We start from the raw sequence: 20,406 nt of genomic DNA, 5'->3' as shown, positions 1-20,406 counted from the left end.
CTGAGCTTGTCAAATGGCCTCTTGCCCTGGACTCCAGCCATCCAGAGAGCTCAATCTGCAGCTTACACTGCAGCTGCAAATCGACCTACCTGCACTGAATATATTCCTCAACAGTACAGTGAAATGTTCTTTTACTGTTACTGTTGCATGGCCATTTAATCACCTCCAGCTTTTTGGGATTGTGTTAAAAAATTCAATATCGGGAGGTGTTACTTTCAGTTTTGTATGCTTGAATAAATGAATCTGTCTAAAGTATCAGGTCACCACAACTATGTGATTGAGGTGTCCAAAGTGACAAATGCCAGACTTTCTAGGTTCCCTGATACAATCCATCTGCAGGGCCACTATGGCACTGAGGCAGCCCAGTCTCCGAGACTACTGACTCTGGGTGTTGAATCACAGTTTTCCCTGCCTTGTATAATGGAAATGTGCTTCAGCTTGACTGAAAACTGATTTCACAGTGCAGGCTTTTGTTAGTATCAATGCAATGCCTGCAAGTTGATGAGATAATTAACCTCAGAAAAAGACATGCATCTAACTTACTTGCAGGCTTTATGGAGTTACCAAGTGGCTCCAGCAGGTAACTGGTCAATAGTCTTTTTGCTGAAGCACTAGGCTGTCAGCATGACGCCAGTGCATTGCCCTTCATGAAGTCATTCACTGAACATTTAATGCTGAGGGAGATAACTGTGAGTCTTTAAGCTGCAAGTCCAATTTTTCAAATTTTCTGAAAGGTAGTGAAGCCATATTGCACATTCTGGAGGGGCTGCAAAAAAGAAACCATTCTAAAGTAGTTCAAGGCAGGAGATGACAGCCATTTACCAGGAAGTGACCACGGGTTTTTGCACAGTCCACCATGGATTAGAACAGGCTGTGTTCCTAGCGAGCCTCAGAAAATCTGATTTTGCCAGCTGTGACAGCCGCTGCTGGGTTACTTCCATATCAGTGGGGTTCTCATTGCCTATCAGCACCAGCAGTGTACCACGAGCAGCTGTGCTGGCACGGTAATCAGGAATCACATGTGGCTCCAAAGCTATGGGCTAGCAGTAACCAAGTTAAAGTTTACAGGACCTGAAGGTCACTGGGTCTGCTGCTAGTATCAAAACCAGGGGCTGCCACAGGTGCTTTGTCCTGGTCACCTACAGATAATGAGCTAAAACCAAAGTGCAAGTTTTTTTAATTACTCAGTCCTTTTTTTGTTTTTTTAGGTACATTGCAAAGACATGTATGCCTCTGGAATTACTAACTTAGTATGTGTCATTAGTGAGCTGCTGTGAACTCTGGAGTTTTCCATCACCAGCTGCAGAACAGACACAGCAGCAAGTCAGAGCAAAGCAGAAACAACGTATTAGTAGGAAACCAGTGTTTCCACGTGTGCTGCAACGAACTGGGATAACGTGTCTTCCGTGTTGATTTATGTGGAAGAAAAGAGGAGCTCAGCAGACTGAACCTGACCATAAACTTCGAGCATAATCTTCACCTGTACGGTAACAGTCCATTTAAAAAATGTTACTTGAAGAGGAGCCAGGCTGCAGCTGAAGACTGCAGGCCTGATACCAACCCCAACGGAGCTGGGGAAAACCCAAGCCCGAGCTGCTCCTCCGCTGTCTGTGGGGCCGATGCAGACACAGGGCCGCGGGCGGCAGCGTCGCCCCGCCCCGCGCTCGCCCCGCGCCCGCGGTATTTCCGGCCGGGCCCGTCACGTCCGGGCGGCGGAGATGCCGGTAAGGCGGGTGGTGGGGGGCTGCCCGGCTGCTCCTGCGGGACTCACCGACCCCCGTGGGGTGCGGGAACCCAGCGAGCTGTATAGCGCGGGGGGGCGGTCCGGCCCTCCCGTGCCTCCCGTCCCCGCCGCCGGGGCTGCCCCTCACGGCGTTGGCCGGACCCGCGCGGGGGGGCGAGTGGCACCTGCCCCGCCGGGCCTCGGCGCTCCGCCCTGCCCCGTTCCTTCCCGGGCCTCCGCCGGGCTCCTCCCGGCCGGAGCGCGGGCAGCTGGGCCTGGCGGCTCTGGCTCTTGTCCCCGCGGGTGGCTCGGGGCCCGCCGTGCCGGGTGCGGGCTGACAGGGGCAGCGGGTGGACACGGGAGTGTGGCCGGGCCCTGCTCGCTGCGTGCTGTACTCTGCACTCGCTGTGTGCGATGTCTTGCCCCTTCCCGGCAAGTGAAGCTCCGTGCTGCAGTGCTGCTGGCAGGAGTGGGAGAGGAAGGCTTTTAGGTTCTCTTGTTAGCTGGTCTAGTATTCTCGTTATCTTTTGACGCAGGTGATAGTTTGGTAGTTGTGATGGAAGAGGGAAAGAACTGTATGAGGTTCACTTAATTCTCCCATCAGCAGTGGCTGAGTGTTTCCCGGTAGGCAAGAATTGATAAAAGCTTGTTCTCATGTTGCCTTTTAGCACAAATACCATGTGGATATTTGTGAAATAACTTCTGTTTATTTGGGCTCATCAAGATACGACATTTCTGATTCTGTGAAGTATTTACTGACAGGAAAATCTGAGGTTTCCTGCTGATAGGTTGTTTGTATATGGTTCCCTTTTATCAATAATTTGGATAATTCCACTGTGTTGCAGGCTGGGAATTCAGCCTCTTCATCTCTTGCATTCTTTATGTGATTTGCAGTTGATCCCATAAGTTTCCATAACAAACAAGGCAATTTTCCATTGAAAATCAGTGATTGAAAAAAAAAAGTAGTAAATAACATCATAACACTGTGAAATTAATTTTTAAAGGCTGTTTTGTTGATTCAGTGAAAACAGAAATCCAGGAATCTCGGTAAATGAGTTTTACCAATGCCTCAAAGTATATTTTACAGTTACATCAACATGTTCACTTCTTTTTGCTTTGCTCTTGTTTTTCAGTTCCTCTTTCTTTATATTTCCTTTTTTGTTGTTTTAGGTTAAATTTATTATTTGCGCAACAGACCTTCTTGCAGAAGGACCACCACACTGGTTTGCACTTAGGAAAATATGAAAGTAATCAGGGAGTGTTGTTCTCTCTGAAATAAAAAAATACAAAACAAAAAAACCCCACCAAAACTGTGCCTTGCTGAGGACAGCTGCAGGAGTTGGACACTTGAATCAATGTTATCGGATGAGTTAGAATCCAAACCTGAGGTGAGCAATTATCAACTGGATTTGGTTCCCAGGAATGTTTATGGGCAACACTTAGAGTTCAGTGAGTTTATTTGGATTGCTGCTTACAAACTAATTTTCCAAGTGTTTTCAGTGATGTCTTCTAATGCTTCCATGCTTTGATTTGAATGGTAAAAAATTAGAAAATATCGCAAGTTTTTTTTAGCTCCTTTCAAGTATCAGCCAATACTCTTGGCTGTTCTCAGGTTACTTTTTTTTTTTTCTACTATTACAGTGTTCTTTCTGTTACAAAAATAAAATAAATTAATGAATTGACTATTTATTTCCCTCAAACCAAATTGACTTTACTTGGTTTTGGATAATCTGCATTGTTTTGTTAGCATCATCCAGTCCTGTTTTTCAAAGTACTCATATTTCCAGTAAGCAGTTGGCAGAAGTGGTAGGCAGCAGCACCCAGGGGATCCCAGTTGCTTGGGTGAAGCTGCTGGACTGTTCCCAGGTTCAGCTGGTAGCACAGCTGGGCATCAATTGGAGGGACTTGTGTGCATGCACAGCTGGCCATAGACACAGGTAAAGCATGAACATACACACCCACATTTTTACATACATAGGTAAAGCATGAGCAACGGTGATTTGCTAGTGGTCTATAGCTGTACCCTCATCACTCAATTCTCACACATACTCGCATTCACACATCTGTCAGGCCCACAGTCTTTCTGCCAGACCCAGGACTTTTTATCCAGTTTTGGCTGAAATAGTTTTGGGTTTTTTCCAGACAGTGGTAGCCTCTTACTTGCGTTAGTCAACTAGAAGCTCACTAGTAGTGGACTCACTTGTAGGTAGAATATTTAGGAATATGATTGTAAGTAGATAGGAGGGACTTCAGTGATCAGGCACAGCAGTGTACTGACTAGCAGCCAGCAAACATATGATTGGAGTCTCTTCTCTACCTCCTACCTGTGGTTCTTCATTTATCCACCTTGATTCTCCCTTTGATTCTCTCCCTAAGCACAGCATAATAAGCTTAACACATCCATCCTTGTTATATTGGATAGCAAGTTTGGTCTGTCATATGAGACCCATTCTGATAAGGCAAAACAGCTTTGTTTTCTTACCAGTTTAAATTTCTGGTTAAACCTTTTCAAGATGTCACTTTAGCAGTGGCTCACTAATTGGTTGCTGAGGAATTCTGGTTTTGTTACTCTTACCTACAATGTGCTAGATATAAGTGTCTGCATTTTGTTAGATTCAACAACACCACCACCTGCTGCCTCTCTCCTTTTTTACCATATCTTTCAGGTTGAATGTCCATTAGCCAGCTATCTGTGCATTCCCCCACTTAAAGATGCAGGGGCTTGCATCACTTGGTGTCTTTGTTTTTTCTGGTTCTCAGCTGTAACACTGCACACTGCTGAAGTCCTAGAGCAGAGGACATAGTACAGCTATGAAGCACCTTTTGGGGAAGTTTGCAAGTCTTAATCGAATTGTTTTTACTGAGTCTTGTTTCTATCCCTTTTCAGTCCATAAGCAATACAGCATGTATCTTAAAGTGGTACTCTAAAAAGAATGGTGGTTACCTGCAGGTAATTCATTACAGCTCATAAGGCATTTGTTTCTTAACAGAGCAGCCAAAGCCCTTCCAATCACACTGTTCGGGAAAGTAACTGCAAATTCGTAGCAGCCCTGAGAAGTCTCAGCATGATCTGCAAAGCGTTCCTCTCTTGTGCATTGACCTTGATATCTCATACAATCTATCAAACTTTTTTAGAATTCTGAGCAATAAGGTGGAAGGACTTCGTTACTTCTGTCCATTAATAGGTGGATTCCCTTAGATTATTTCTGACAGCCAAGGACCAGGACAGTTGGAATGCTCGTTTCCTCATTCCTCAAATAGGAGCTGTAACTGGGCCTTGTCTTTTCTCGACTTGAGTAAGGTATTTGTTAATTAGGCATGTTTACATAATAGTCCTATTTCCTCATGGCAGAGTTGCATTTCCTTTCCAGCAAGCCCACAATAAGAATGGGGTGTTTATTCTTCAGTAGAAACAGGCCTGGTACATAAAAGCTTCAGTGGTTGTTGCAGAGGGCTTCTTTTCTATAGATGCTGTCTCCTAAACTGTGTTCCTCAATCTTCATCGAGGCTATTTTATACTAAAAATTTTGATTTATGTCTGTCCATACATAGCCTCTTTTTCTAGTTTTGGTTATGAAACTTGAGTGTTAGGTTAGTACGATTTTCTACTCCTTTGATGTGAAACGGGTAGATCCCCTTATTACACTTTTCTCAAATAGCAGTTCAGATATCTCTGAAAGTAAATAATGATTTTATCCACTGATGAGGCATGGCACCACAATTCTTGCAGCCACAGATGTTTTTTTCATACACCCTACCATGTGAGAAATGTATTAAGATCTGGCTGTATTTGGTGTGACATGTAGATTACATCAGTCAAGGAACTATGTGTGTATTGCGTAGACTTTGCTACTGGTTTTATCCCAAAAGAAGCCACCAACATACCATTAAATATTTAATGCTTGAGTAGAGGTGAATCCTCCTTTCACAGAAAGTTACAAAGTTGCTTGGAGACAGCTTGTATGGACAGATGGATCTGCTTTTTCTTCTGGACTCCCTGCCCCCAAAGCTATGTAATTATCATTCCTCAGGGAACTGCTAAGATTTGCATTTTGCATGCTTTAACCCTTCAAGGTGATTTATGACAATGGCAAGTATTTCCAGCCACCTCCAGCATACTGGTCCAGTTCAGGGTGCTTTCTGCACTTGGGGTAATGTCGTTGTTGAGCAGCTAGCAGAGTAATGAAGGCACCAGTTCTCAGTGGCAAGAAGGAATGACCTTTATTGTTTTGATTTCATCATATATATAGAGTTTTCAAAAGTCACCCAGATTGTCAGTCAGAAGCCTTCCCCTGTGGCTAGCACAGGTTTTCCCATGAGAAGTTTTCTTGTGTTTTGTAAATAAAGTTTGGATGTTTTTGGAACAGTGTCCCAGAACTTGGGCAGTGCAGGCCTGGCCAATCAGGCCTGGGGGAAGGCTTCTGACTGACCAATCTGGGTGACTTTTGAGAACTCTATATATGTGATGAAATCAAAACAATAAAGGTCATTCCTTCTTGCCACTGAGAACCGATGCATTCATTACTCTGCTAGCTGCTCAACAGCGACATCCCCCCAGGCCTGATTGGCCAGGCTTGCACTGCCCAAGTTCTGGGACACTGTTCCAACAACATCCAAACTTTATCTTTATTTATAAAACACAAGAAAAATTCTCATGGGAAAAACCTGTGCTAGCCACAGGGTAACTCTTATCACAATCAAGTGAATTACAACTCTGTTCTGTAAATTGAATTAGTTATTGAAAAGGAGGTGAGGAGAAGTATTTTAGTCTCTCCTTTCTCTCCTTCTGAGCACCTCACAAGGAGAGACTCTGGTGATTTAATTAGCTCCCCAGAGGCTCTACGGGAGGAAGACATCGCAGTTTCTAGGTAACAAGCCTTCTGCCCTGCACACTCTTCAGCTCCAGCCCCTTCTTTCTCCTCCCTCTCCACTAAATTTTCTTTTGACCTCTTTATTTTGTTGTGGTTCACTGGTTAAATTTAGAACAGTAATGGTTTTGATTAAAGACATGGTCCCTGCTGCTCTGGGAATCTAGTCTAGCTCTCCAGCTGTCTAGTGGGCGGATAGATCTGATATTCTGGAGAACCTTCTAACCCTGTCCCTCCCAGCCACCCTTGCTTCAACCAGAGCAGCCTTCTTGGCTTTTGAGCAGACACTTCTTGGCTTTTGAATCATCTGTTATGGGACACAAACTTATGATGGTCCGTCCCAGGTGGTTGTATTATCATTTGTTTCTGGTTTCGTTGTTTTGTTTGGATTTTTTTTTTTGTAAAGGATCTCTAGTAGAAGTTCTCAGCTCTTTAAACAATTTTTTGGTTGTTTGTTGTGAGAGTCTTTTTCCCTTTCAGGTCAGGTACATTATCCAAGCCTCTTGGTAACACAAGCATTTTGCATTGCTTGCAGTGATGGACCCTGGGATCATCCTGTCCAACCAGTTCTTGTTGACCAGCAGGGATGACAATTGTTTCCTTAGTGGCAACAGCCAAGAAATATTTTACATTTTTTATTACATACACTGTTTGCATTATTTACAGAATTTCCAGAGTTATGTGGCATTTCAGCAGAAGTAGTTAAAGGAGGGTATATTCAGAAAGGTGATACAGCAGAGCAAAAATAAAATTCTTTAGATCAAGATGGAGCTGAACTTTGCCCTTCAAGGATTATAGATTCTCTCTGTGTGATTCACATCTGTCCCATAAAGTTTGAATCTCTTAAGTCAAGAGATTCAATATTTTGCAATATTAAAATTTATTTCAAATTCCAAGGGCTGTCTTAGCTATAGAGTAAAGCCACCTCACACCTCTTATTGTTCCTATTGTGTTCTGTTAATACTCTGTACATTCAGTTTCCCTACCTATTCTGGTGTCCCAAGGTGACCTATCTGACCTATAGGTTACAAATTCTAGCACTTTGGCCATATTGGATCAGTCTCCTCTCTGTGTAGGGATTCTACAGTCACCATCTCAGCAATATTTACTGCCCATCTGGGGCCAGTTTGTGATGCCAGATGTTATTTGGTTATGGGATCTGTCAAACTGTATCATCTAGGAGATTCCTCCCTCCCTGGTCTTTCACCTGGAACACCAGACTGTTCCCGGGTGCACACAGAATTGCACCTGGGCCTGAACTGCAAGGATGTGCCTGTGCACACATGGACAGTACAGACATTATGGCTGTGTGGCAGGATAGTGTTTTTAAAGGCACCCTCAAACACAAATGGTCTAATCCTGTTCCTACTTACCAGGTAACGAGGCTTGAAATTTCCTGGCATATCACACGTGGCCTCCCTTGGCTGATGTGCATGCTTGTGGTTGTTCATCTGTCCAGTGTTTGCCAAATCTTGAGTCCTTTCAGTATCCATCTCCTGGCCCTGGGCTTTTTAATTCAGCCTCTGGCCAGGATCTTGGATTTCCAGTCTGTGGTTTTCTCTAATTCACAGGCTATTTGAATTTAATAAAATGAATGTACTCAGAAACCATTTAGGAGCAAAAAGCATTAGAGAAGATGAGATAGACCCCAGCAGTAATACAGAGCAGCAACCTGCAGCCTACTAATGTGGTCAGCCCATATTACTCCCAATTCCTTTTCTGTTCCCAATAGCTGTTTCTCTCCTATCTACCTTCATCCCTCCCTTTCCTTGCCTTTGGTCCTTCCCCTAAACATCCATAAGTTTTTCACAGTCTCAGTCTCTCAAGATATCTTAATAAGTTTTACCCAGTCCCAGAATTTCCCCTGTATCCTGTAAGAAGTTTGCTCTTGCGGATGAGAGATGTTCTGGTAACCCATGATAACATTGTTCCTATTCCTTACAAAGTTTCTGGCTGAATTTTTTCAAGGTCACACTCAAGTTGTTCCTGTACTGGCCCATCCATCAGTGTCCCAGGAGTTCTGGGTATTTTTACTCTTTCTTATCTGCAGGCTGCTGGAGTTTATTAGTGTTTGTGTATCTGTTTATTTAATTTATCACCTGTCCTGTTCCTAGATTTCTATGCTGAATAACCAATTATCAAATACCCTTATAATTTCCTATTTACTTTCAGCTGCAAAACCATATTAAGAGAAACTTAGGAAAGCATGACACAATGTTTGCTATGAGTTCTTTCCTGTATTCCAGTTGCTGTAGTTGTCCACAAAGGCATTTAATGATTTTGAACAGGAGGGTTTAGGAAAAATCTGTCAAGGTAAAACTAACCTGAAAACTTCTTATTTTCTCTGAATTATTTGATATAGAGTTGGTGATTGGTTTGCTTTAGTTTATGTGAAGGATTGGGGTTTTTTTTTATTCCAGATTTTAATAATGAGCATGATTCATGTCCATTTGTTTCCTTCTGCTTTTTTGCCCTCTCATAATTCTCTATACTAGCTTGTCATTACTTTACAAAGCAAATTAAAAGGATATCTTTTCTTCTGAGCATCTCTTTGTGGTTTCTGCATTTTGCTTTTCCCTCGTGGCTTAATGTTGCTGTGTTGAAGTGGAAGGTTTAAAGCAAAGCTTTCATCTTGTAGGAGGCAAGTTTCAGTTAGGTCTTTTTGTATAAAAATAGAAGAGTCCATCAAACAAGTGTTTTATGGTGGAGTAAGCAGCAATAGGGCTCATCAACATGAAAGACAATCCAGTAATTTGGAACTCTCTTAGTACTCACAGTTTTTAGTCCCTACTTCTTTTTTCTGGTTGCCTTGCTCATTAATTCTCTCTTCTCTTTCTCCTACTTTTTTAATCTTAAATTAGAATGCATGGCCCTGGGGGAGGGACTGTCTCTTATTGCCTATGTATTTTTTTGACAACATAAAAATAGTTCTGTCTTCTTAACAGGTCCTCTGGATAATCTTATATCTAAGATGAAACAAATCTAACCTTTCAAGCTTACCATCTGGCTTGTGGCCTAGTTCAAATGGCACCTTGCCACCTGAATGACTTCAAGACTTAATTTGTAGCTTCGTAATTGTAGTGATGACAGGCTGCTCCTAAGGGAGGGTGAGCAGGGAGTCAAGGGTGATCCCAGCCCAGGCAGTGCCCTCACTGACCAGGGCACAATATTACAGCGCCTGAGCATGGAAGGCAGAGACAGGTGCTGGAATCCACAGCTCTGGATAAGGCAAAGTGATGAACCAGGGCCAGAGTCTACTCAGAATCCAGGTAGGAGCAGTAGGAGCTGGAGCTGGAGACACAGATGCAGTAAAAATCTGAAGTTCATCCAAATGAGTAAACAAGGCACATACCTTGCTGCTCTGAGCTAGGTTAAAAATATGTGAAGACTTTCAGGGGTGAAAAAAGCATTTCTCTGACTTCTGTTTCAATTGTCAGGTTCCTTTTATATAATTCAAGATTTTTAGAAGTTAGCTGGAAGAAATTTTTGCCAGAGCTAACTGATGTTAAGGATGGCTAAATCTGCTGGACTGAATGACCTCTCACCTCCTGTGCTCATCAAGAAACATGAGGACAGCTCTTAAATTCTCATATTAGATCTAGTCACTAGTGAGGTTTAGTACCTGAGGTTTGAATATATGTGCACACACACACACACACACACACTCTGTACAGATGTGACTGGCACCAAACAGAAGAACACAGACACTCATTCTTGTAGCTTTACCCTCATAAACATGGACAGCACAAAGTGCCTGATTCTGTGTTCAAGGGTTGCTGCCTAGGGAAAGCCTTCATGAATTTCTTTGGGAGATATCCCCACACTTCTCATTCTGCTTGCTAACTAGTCTCACTTGGAGTTCATTAGCATATGACACACACTAGAAACTAATGTGTGCCACTAGAGACCTGCTGTAAGAGAGCAGGATTACACAGGAAGTAGTTAAGAATAGAGTTTAATAAGAAGACAGGATGGAGTGGGAGAGTTAGGCGTGCCAGACAACTGAATTGACCAACTTCCTTCTTATATGCAATGGGCCTCTTTTATCCTTCCCTCTCCATTTGCCTGCGTTTGTTCTACCCTGATCCAACTTGATCCCTTCCTTTTCCTGCCTTTGGCCTTTCCCTTCAAGAGTGCCTAGTAAATCCTGTACAATCTCTCCAAATCTTTTATCCAGTCCCAAATTCCTCCCTGGGGAATGCATCTCAGTATAAGTCCTATACCGCTTTATGCAATAGTCCCCATTGTTTTATGCAGTATTTTGTAAAGGGTTTCTTCTGTTAATCCCCTTAGTGGGTGGGTTGGTTGTCCATCTTTGGTGGTTTTAGGAGTAGCTGATTTGGATGGATAAGGCTGTATTCTCCCCCTTTTCATCCCAGCCGTGTTTCTCTGATTGTTAGCTGCTTATTTTGAATAGCCATATGATAGACATCTTTGTAACTAGTCTTTTCATTGCTTTTTTTAACTCAGAAGAGGCCAACTTTCAGTTAAGTATTTAAAGACAATTAAAAAAAATACCTGTACCAAAGGCTGAGTGTGGAAAACATTTGCTTGAAAGGGGAGACCACAGTAAAGTATTAAGTGGTAAATATTAATTAAAAATAAATATAGACTAACTAGACTTACTCTGCAATGATCCAGAGCTGTTTATTTTATGTTAAAGAAACTAGAATTTTATAGGCATTTCAGAGATGACAAATACAAACAATTCTTTCCTTGTATTAATGCAAATTGAAAAGTTTTCATTTATCTCTGTGTATATTTGTGGGATTATATTCAATGTCTCCTACAAGACAGTAGGGACTACTGGATTGACTGGATTTAGTACCTTTTAAAATGATTTGTGCTGCTCTTAACCTAATCTTCAGTATGTTTTTTCAGCTGCTGGTTCAGTTTGTCCAAAATACTTCTATTCCACTGGGACAAGGACTGGTGGAATCAGAGCCAAAAGACATCACCTGTCTCTCTCTGCTTCCTGTTGCTGAGACCTCAGAATGCAACAGACTCATGTTGCCAGGTAAAATCTATGTGGCAGATTTTTGTGACCTTACCCTTCATACAGCTTTCTTTACTTCACCACTGTGGCCCCACTGTCTCTTGCTGATAAGAAAGACATTCCAGGGATGGAGGAAAAAGTTCAGCAGAGTAACTGAATCTTCTCATTTAATAGTGAACTCTGACTAGTTAGAAACTTTCTTCTCCCTTGTCTCTCAAGTTCTGTTTTGGTTTTTTTTTTTTCCGAGAAAAATAACTTCATAGGTATCTTTTAGCCTTAGTGCATTTTTCCTTTTGTTTACTCTGGTTTCACTTTCCTCACTAGATGATGAAAGAGATCTCACTTCTCCAAGTCACACTAATTCTTCCAAAGATGTTTCTTCATCTGCTGTCTTGAGAAGTCTCCAGGTAAATGTAGGCCCTGATGGAGAGGAAACAAGGGCACAGAATGTACAGAAACCATCTGAACTTCTGTCAACTCCAGAAACTTCTAGTTTATTGCAAGACCTCCAGCCCAGCGACAGCACTTCATTCATTCTTCTCAACCTAACAAGAGCAGGTAATTGTACTTCTGTTTGTCATCTGGCTGGATATGTCCAGAAGAATGCAGGAGGTACAAGTACAGCTCTGTCCCTGCTGCTTATGAAGAGGAAAGATCATGAAATTTGCTGGGCATTATTGGATATTTTAGGAGCATTTAGTCATCAACATCTTTCTACAATGTAGAGGTCAGTGGAGGCTTTTTCAGGGAAGCTATTTCATCCATGCTATGAACACTGATCTCTGAGAAGCAAAAAGAATTTCCCTGCATTGCATTATTCTCTTTCACAAATTTGTCTTCTTTTCTAGGGCTGGGGTCTCCTGCAGAGCACTTGGTGTTTGTTCAAGATGAAGCAGAAGATTCTGGCAATGACTTTCTCTCTCATGATAGCACAGATAGCAGTACCCCATGGTTCCTACGAGTGCAAGAATTGGCCCATGACAGTTTAATTGCTGCCACTCGGGCACAGCTCGCAAAGAATGCCAAAGCAAGCAATAATGGTAGGAGATCCCCAGATTGTGGCTCAAAAGTTTAATGTTTTATACAAGACCCTTGGTTTCAGGTTGTTTCTTCCTCTCTTTAATTCTCTCTTGCTTTGAATCAGTTCTGACATCTTCAGACCATCGGTGACAGAATTATACAGGACAATTATGCTTTTTTTCTTCAGTATAAATAGGCTTCTCGTTTTTTTCTCAGGGAATGAACTCTAGTGGAGCCATCTGTTCATTGTAGTCTACTAGTTCTCCAGTACATGTAAAGAATGTCTTCTTTCTGACTGCAGCTGCTTGTTTTTCAACTTTCATTTTCACTTTTAAGAGCCTATTTTTAATACAGACTGTATATTATACTTTCCTTTTAGCTCCAGTGAGTTTGGAGATCATTTTTCTGGAGAATACATAATTGGATTTAGTTCCATGCTTTGCGACTTAATTATTTTAATAAATAATTGCAAGCAAATGCAATATTTTAGCTAAAGTGTTTTTTAAAAGAGTTATCCTGGCTGATAGTTAAAATTGGTTGTTTGATATTGATATAGAGACCATTTTTACAATTTCTGGTGCATTGGATTTATATTCCCTTTGTGATAAGCCTTATCTGGTAGCAGCTGATCTGATCCAGATGGCTTGTTGGGAATAGTTTATGAGCCTGGTAAGGTTTGCAAGTCTGTGTCTGATCCCTGTTATGGGCTAGGCAGCAGCATGTATGACGTGCTAAACAGTTAGTAGCCAGACACATATCTGCTTTGCAATTCTGTAACATATATGATGCTATTTTTTTCTGTTAAATTTGGCACATCATAGTAATCTGTATATTTTTTATATTTTGGTGGGCTTTTTTTTTTTCAGGTGAGAATGTTCATCTTTGCACAGCAGATGGGCAGCCAAAAGACTCAAGTCCCATTCCTCATTTATCCCGCGTGGAAAGGAAGCTGAAGTGCACAGTTGAGGGCTGTGATCGAACATTTGTGTGGCCAGCTCACTTCAAGTATCATCTGAAAACACACCGGTGAGCAGAATAAAGCTATTTGTTCTTATGACTTTGAAAAACTGTGCTCTGCATTTGAGATAGTGTTAGGTTTTGACATTGGCAAGCTGTGTAAACCTGGTATTATTCTTATAAATACTAGGCCTGTTTATTGCTTTAAGTCACTGATGCTGAAAAACTTTGATCAGATTTAAATAGTTTTTGCAGGTCCTTATTATACTTGGTTTAGAATTTTTGTATTTTAACAGGTGCACATATTTAATAAAAGAAAGAAATCAAGCGTTCATGAAAAAATGCATTGCGGTAGCTGGTAATGAAGCAGCTTTTTATTGCTTTTCAGAAATGACCGCTCCTTCACCTGCCCAGCAGAAGGCTGTGGAAAAAGTTTCTACGTCTTGCAGAGGCTGAAGGTGCACATGAGAACTCACAATGGTGAAAAACCCTTTGTGTGCACAGAACTGGGCTGTGGTAAACAGTTCACAACAGCTGGAAATCTGAAGAACCACCTACGAATTCACACTGGTGTGTTTTAGACCTCACCTATTTTTGGTTTGCTGAGGTGGGGTCTTTCCTGAGGAATAAACCACTTCCTCCTCTGTTCTCAAACTATTGAGAGTATTATGTTGTTTACCTCTGCCTGCCATTAATGTCCCTTTTCTGTCAAATCATATTGATTTATAGGTCAGATAAATCAACTGCTAATCTCTTTTACTATCCTGTGTAATTTCACACAGGTTTCATCCTTCAAATACTGCATGGCGATGCTGTACTCTGCTTAGACACATACTCTGAAGATTGCCTTTCCCCTTAAAGTTGTGTGTTGAAAGGAGGGGTGGACAAAACTGGAGTGTTATCAAGGGAATAGTTAATGAACACAATTTCTGTAATTGTGTTTTATAAAGAGGTTATTTGAAATTCCTGAAAGGCTCAATGGCTTAGATATTTCTCCAGTATGGAGTCCTGGTGGACACAGTAGGAGCTGTACTGACATCTGCCTGACTGATTAGCTTGTGTTACCTATGCTGCTTGTAGAATGACTACATTTGGGGCATGCAGGGAAATGAGGAATATAGTGGAATGAGTAGCAAAAATATAGTAGCAAAGAAAAGCAGAAACAGGCATTAATTAGAAGAGAGCATTTTGCCATGCAAACTGCTCTGTTTGTGCTGATGTTACCATATGCTGGAGCCTGTATACTCCCAATTCTTGCTCAGCTTTTTATAGTAAATAAAATGAGGACCATAATTTCATAGTGCTGTATTTTATACATGGTTTGTTTATGATGTCTCCTCTGGATAATATGATCTTGTCTTGTCAATATTTTTAGAAGTTGGTGTAGCAGCCTTAGGTGTCTTTGTACTAGAAAATTTGAGAGAGGCACACAGGTTACTCCTGAAATGACCAGCAATTTAATAGTTAGCAAAGTTCATAGTGAATATTCTGGTGGTTTTGTTTGTTTCATTTTTTAAGATTCAGGGTTATCACAACACTCTAACAAATGGCCCAATTCAAGCTTCTCAGAATATTGTTAGAGATTTCCTGATAGCCTTGGAAGGTAGCATTGGATTACAGTCGGTTAACATTTCAAAATAACCTTGACAAGTGTGAGAGAGCAAGGTCTCCCTAGTAAAACGAAATTACAGATTATGTGGGTCGCCAGCAGCTGTTTGTGCCTTCTGCCTTACTTAAACACTGCCTTATGGTATGTGGTTTGTAGAAACACATGGAAAAGGCTGCTATTTTAAATTATGTGCAGTCTAGCTGGAACACATGGTTTGGGGGCAGATGTTGGGATGTAGTTAAAAATTGTATATACCAATAATAAAATTTTGAATGTGTAGTAACAGCAGTCATATTTTTTTCAGTTTTCTTTTGCACTTAAAGCTCCCAGCTAAGGTGCAGATAAAGTTAATAGGCCCAGCTAATACATGCACAATCCTCCCTGATAGAGTGAGCATTCTGTAACCAACAGAGCAGTGGCTTCTGGAGGAGTAAATAATAACTTTCTAAGGCGCAAAAGGATAATGTGCAATTAAGAGTTTCAGGTCAGACCAAAAGTGTAATGAAACTGCAGGTCTAAATAGCTCTAGACTTTCTTACAGGTGGAACTGTGCGCTATTACTTTGGTCAGTGGTAGTTTTTCTGAAATTTTAAAGATCTATAGCAAGCCAGAAAGTACAATCAGTGTTTGAGACCCTGCTACATATTTCAGCTTTGTAACACCAATTGAAACATGCTGTGTTAATCCTTTTTGCTTACAGCTGTCAAATGCTATTGTAGATAAGAAGCTAATAAATGAGCTGTAGGAATAAGACTTCTAAAGGCAAAGTCACAGTAGAAACACCTTTAGAAAACAAGTTTACTCTAAAAGAAGTGCATATATGTTGTACAATAAAATAGTTAAAATAGCCTGCTTAATCTCCTGTGGTCTTGCTATTACTCTTGTAGAGGGGTCCAGTTAAAGACTTGAAATCATAGTGTTAAACATGGTATATTGAGTTCTTTAGAGGGATGTTGCAGGGAAGTTATGTCTTAGCTTTATTAAGAGAGTGTTCAAAACAAATTCATTTTATTGCACTGCGTTAGTGTAGTAACCTCCAAATTTTCATAATTTAAATTAATCAAAAATAGCTGTAATACATAAATAAATTTCAGCCTATAAGAATAATTGTGCCTTGAATTACAGTTCCTCTGCACATAAATATAAATGACTGACACATCTCTCACAGGATTTTGGCAAGTTCAGCCTGATCTGAAATAAAGTATAGAATCTGATATGAAGGGAAAGGCAGTTAATGGGATTTTTGGCACTGAGAGGCAGAAAGGGAGCAGGACCCTGTGAGTCCTGCGAGTGTGTGGAACAGAGAGCTGGTTGTTGAAAACTGCATATAGAAGATACATCATAGATCAAGTAGTATAAAACTACTCTATTGGTATTTATATACTTGGAAGATTATCTAGAAGCAGTGGACCCTTGCTTTGCTTTCAGTGAATGATGGTCTAAGAATATTTAAAAATAATGCCACTGTTTCCTCTGGTGAAGAGAATGCTGTAAAAGCCTTAGTAAGCTTAGGAAAGATGTGTAATTTCCATGGAATGGTGATACATGTAAGGCCAAAAGGGAGTAGAGATGTTCAGGCTGTTCTCAGGGACTTAGGCAATCAGATTAAGTTGTGATCCCAAAATCTAAGAACTTACTTTTCCCTTGTAGGGGAAAAACCCTTTCTGTGTCAGGCACAGGGATGTGGTCGCTCCTTTGCTGAATACTCCAGCCTTCGGAAACATTTGGTTGTCCACTCGGGTAAGAGTCTTCATCTGACATTCTGTGATCTGTCTGAGAAAAGACCTTTATTGCAGGACTTTGATTTGATTTCTGTAAGAAAAATCCTGGTTTCTACAGAACTTCTGGTCATAGTGTTTCATTACTTCCCTTTCGTGGTGCCTGTAGCCTGTGCACTTAAATCTTTTAGGTTGTTTCTATTTCTAAATTCAAATTACATTTAAAAAAATATTTTTAAAATTGTTTCTAAAATGTCATGAAGTTGAATATCTTTTTCACAGCTGCTATTTGCTTATTTAAAAGACTCTAGAATCTCTGTATATTAATCACAGCCATTTGAATCTGAAATCTCATGCTAGTGGGTTTCTGCCATAGGTAGGGTTTTCCTTTATTTTTTCCCACTACATACCTTTAATTGGACAAAGGTTTTGATGGAAATGTTTTTCATAAGTGTTTCAAAGCTTCTGCCTTCTGTTTTGATTGATCTATCTTAAATATCATCAGCAATGAATAGGGTCTGTTTGGGAAATGGGAGATTTTATTGGGGTAATAACATTTGCAATAGAGTTCTCCATGCTTTTTCTGTCCTGTCTCCTTGGCTTTCATGCCATTGAGCTAAGAAGCATGGACAGCCTACTTGTATGGTGAAAATGATGAACTGCTCTATAAAACAAATCCTTTCATGGTGACAAGTAATCATCAAGTCTCTGCTCAGTAATGTAAACCAGATGCTGCAATTTGTTGTGTAATGGCAGGAGATGGCTTCCTTGCCTCTGGTCATTTTATTCTGTGTGTGGGACATCAAATATTTTCATATCAGTAAATTATTTCAAATAACTTGTTCCCTCTCATCAGCCAGACTTGAAGACTTTGTTACTCTTCAGAACTGAATTTTCCAACAACTGCCAATATTGAAATCTAAACCTCTTCTGTTCTAGAAGCTTATTTCCCTCCAGGAGACAGGAATGTTTCTCATTTGGTTTTTACTGAAAAATTAGCACCAGTGGTATTAACAGCCATTTCAAAACTGTGTTACTAGTTTCTTGATTGATGAGGTCTTTTCTCCCAGTTTGATAATTCTTGGGATATTTCTTCCCCCTTGACTCCAAGGAGTGAAGCCCCATCAGTGCCAAATTTGTGGGAAGACATTTTCCCAGAGTGGTAGCAGAAATGTGCATATGAGGAAACACCACTCCCGAATTGGAACAGCTGGCAGCAGGGAGCGAGAACAGCCAGGTAAAGAAGGGAGTGCACTCACTCTGGGGGAGAAGTGCAGGAGACAAATTAGTGGTCAAAGAAAAGAAAAAATGTTCTCAAAATAGGAGACTACAAGCCAGTAGGAAATAAGTCTTTTCCTCTTGGATATGAGGATGGATTGCTTACCCTCCCTTTTTCTAGGACAGAAGACAAAGGTGTATTTTTTTATTGTTGTTAAGGGACAGATAAGTTTATTGTTTCCAAAATGATTATGAATCTAGTTGGGGTTTTTCGCATGCATTTTTTTCCCCTTGGTTATATATTCTTGTTGCAAGTAGCCTGGGTTTTTACACAATGTGAATTGTTTAAAGAGAAAGCCAATCTTGCATAAGATTCCACCATAGATGCCCAAAGAGTAGGAATGGATAAAGTAGGTGTCTAGTGAAGAAGTCAATATGACTTGAAGTGGGACAGGGATTGTATCTTATATTGCAGTGTCATTGCATCACGAGAATTTTCTTTTACCCTTTTTTTTTCACAATAGAGTCACTGATGGGCAGCAGTTTGCTGGAAGAATCGACAGTGCATAGTAAGAATCTCATCTCCGTGAACTCTCAGCCCAGCCTTGGTGTTGAGTCTCTGCACCTGCCAGACACTGAGTCTATTATTGGTGTAGAGGAGGGTGAGACCAGCTGCTCTTTTTTCCGCCCTCTTATATGTGGTGACTGAGATGGGATCAATCATTCCTCCTAGAGGCTCACCATATTGCAGTGGGATGAATGAACATTGCTTTAACTGTGCACAGAGGGGTGGGTAGATGGTGGATGAATCCTAAAACTGGAGTTGGAGAAGATCTGCCGGACCAAGCTTCTCTCTTGCAGAGCTCAAAAGGTGAAGTCTGCTGCTTAGGTGTCACTTAACCCATGTTGTGGAACGCCATTTCAAAACTGCTTATGCAGTCCATCTCCTAAAGCCTAAAGTGTTTGTTTTGCTGGAGCACCTAGGAGCCCCAGCTAAGGACCAGGACCTCATTGTGCTAGGCACTGTTCAAATATTCAGTATCTTGAGCAACAGGCCTTTCTTCCACCCTTTACCTTCAGAGACTATATTCTAATACATCTCACTGTCAGAAGCTGACTTACTATATGAAATAAATGTACTACTTGATATCATTTCGTTACATTTGCTGTGTTCTGTTCCTGCTTTCCCCAGTCATTTTCCTCCAAAATTTGACTGGTATATCAAGCTCTTTAAATGAGTCTACCACATGGTGTTTTGAATTTCTTGTTAGAGACTTTTTTCAGAACTGGCATTACTGAGAATGCAGTCTTGCTAAGGTACTGTGTGTCTATAATAGCTTCTATGCAAAGAGAATGCCTGGAGTTTGCATTTCTCCCTATCTGAATGGAAATGAAGTGCTGCTGCTGGTACAGGTATTGTAACCTGGAGGTTCCCGCAGAAGCTCCACCAGGTACCTGGGAATCAAAGTCTGATGCAGTTTTAGGCTGTCATCTCAACAATTGATGGGAGATACTCCAACAAGATGTCTTCTTTTCTAGAGTATTTTTATAGGTTAGCTGAACCAGCTGTAAATCTTGTAACTAAATATAACAAAATATTTTCATAAGATGCAAAAATCTACAACCATAGTGGAAACTCTTTATTTCCATACCATTTTTGAGACATATTAAGAGATTACAGATCTCTTTTAGGATCACAGAAATGTAATCCTCCTTTCAGAACAAAACTTTGTTTAGCAAGAGATATAGATGTCAGTTTCAGTTACTTAGTTTGATACTTTTACTTTGATCCCATTTCAGCAATTTCTGTTTAGGGACCAATGTTAAGACTTGAATTTATTTGTTACTATATTCATGCATGTCACCTTAGTATTTGTTAAAAGGATATGGCATAATATCATGTATTAATTTAAAGTCAAACTTTTGTTCCTCCTTTCGTAAGGTTTCCCTTTACACTCTACATACTTGGAAATGTCTTTTTTCAGCATCATTAACTATTTTTATGGAAATTAGCAACCAATTTTAATAAATACCTCTTAAAATGTATGTATTAAAATTCCATCCCACTGCTCCAAATATATCCATACAAAGAGGCTTTAGACCACAGACAGAGCATGGAAGTAATCTTCTTTCCTTCCTCTTTCAATGTGGCAAGGCATGGTGACAATATGGTTACCCAGAGAAAGAACAGCCTCTCTATGTCCTACATGATTAAACCTATGTAGGAAGTGGTACACTGGTAACAGCCTTCCTGGCACCCTCCGAGGTGCTTAAACCTGTTCTTGGTGTGAAGTCTG

The 20,406-nt window shown here is 40.8% G+C and overlaps 1 protein-coding gene across 5 annotated transcripts; it reads left to right on the top strand.

The window, feature by feature from the left end:
- The first annotated feature begins 1,654 nt into the window (after window positions 1-1,654).
- Window positions 1,655-19,271, top strand: ZNF410 (zinc finger protein 410). Of its 5 annotated transcripts, none has more exons than XM_085061835.1 (10): window positions 1,655-1,724; window positions 2,894-3,111; window positions 11,473-11,608; window positions 11,988-12,145; window positions 12,436-12,627; window positions 13,474-13,633; window positions 13,953-14,134; window positions 16,824-16,913; window positions 18,003-18,128; window positions 18,634-19,271. In XM_085061835.1, the coding sequence occupies exons 3-10, from the start codon at window positions 11,586-11,588 to the stop codon at window positions 18,816-18,818; spliced, it is 1,116 nt and encodes a 371-aa protein (XP_084917961.1). In that variant the 5' UTR covers window positions 1,655-1,724; window positions 2,894-3,111; window positions 11,473-11,585; the 3' UTR covers window positions 18,819-19,271. The 5 variants fall into 5 exon arrangements, with proteins under 5 accessions (XP_084917961.1, XP_084917960.1, XP_084917959.1 ...); XM_085061834.1 differs by having other exon boundaries at window positions 11,960-12,145; XM_085061833.1 differs by having other exon boundaries at window positions 11,912-12,145.
- The last annotated feature ends 1,135 nt before the right edge of the window (window positions 19,272-20,406 follow it).

The sequence above is a fragment of the Lichenostomus cassidix genome, chromosome 5 (genome assembly GCF_008360975.1).
Source record: "Lichenostomus cassidix isolate B80296 chromosome 5, HeHo_3.0, whole genome shotgun sequence".
Taxonomy (NCBI): domain Eukaryota; kingdom Metazoa; phylum Chordata; class Aves; order Passeriformes; family Meliphagidae; genus Lichenostomus; species Lichenostomus cassidix.
Note: the sequence above shows the minus strand (reverse complement) of the source record. Positions and strands in the feature narration are given on the sequence as shown.

What these genes read in the sequence shown, in the direction of transcription:
- ZNF410 (XM_085061830.1), top strand. Translation starts at nt 3,079, where the DNA reads ATGTTATCGGATGAGTTAGAATCCAAACCTGAG. An exon ending in ACATTTGGTTGTCCACTCGG is followed by an intron (nt 16,914 to 18,002) that starts GTAAGAGTCTTC and finishes CTTGACTCCAAG; the next exon opens with GAGTGAAGCCCCATCAGTGC. An exon ending in CAGGGAGCGAGAACAGCCAG is followed by an intron (nt 18,129 to 18,633) that starts GTAAAGAAGGGA and finishes TTTTCACAATAG; the next exon opens with AGTCACTGATGGGCAGCAGT.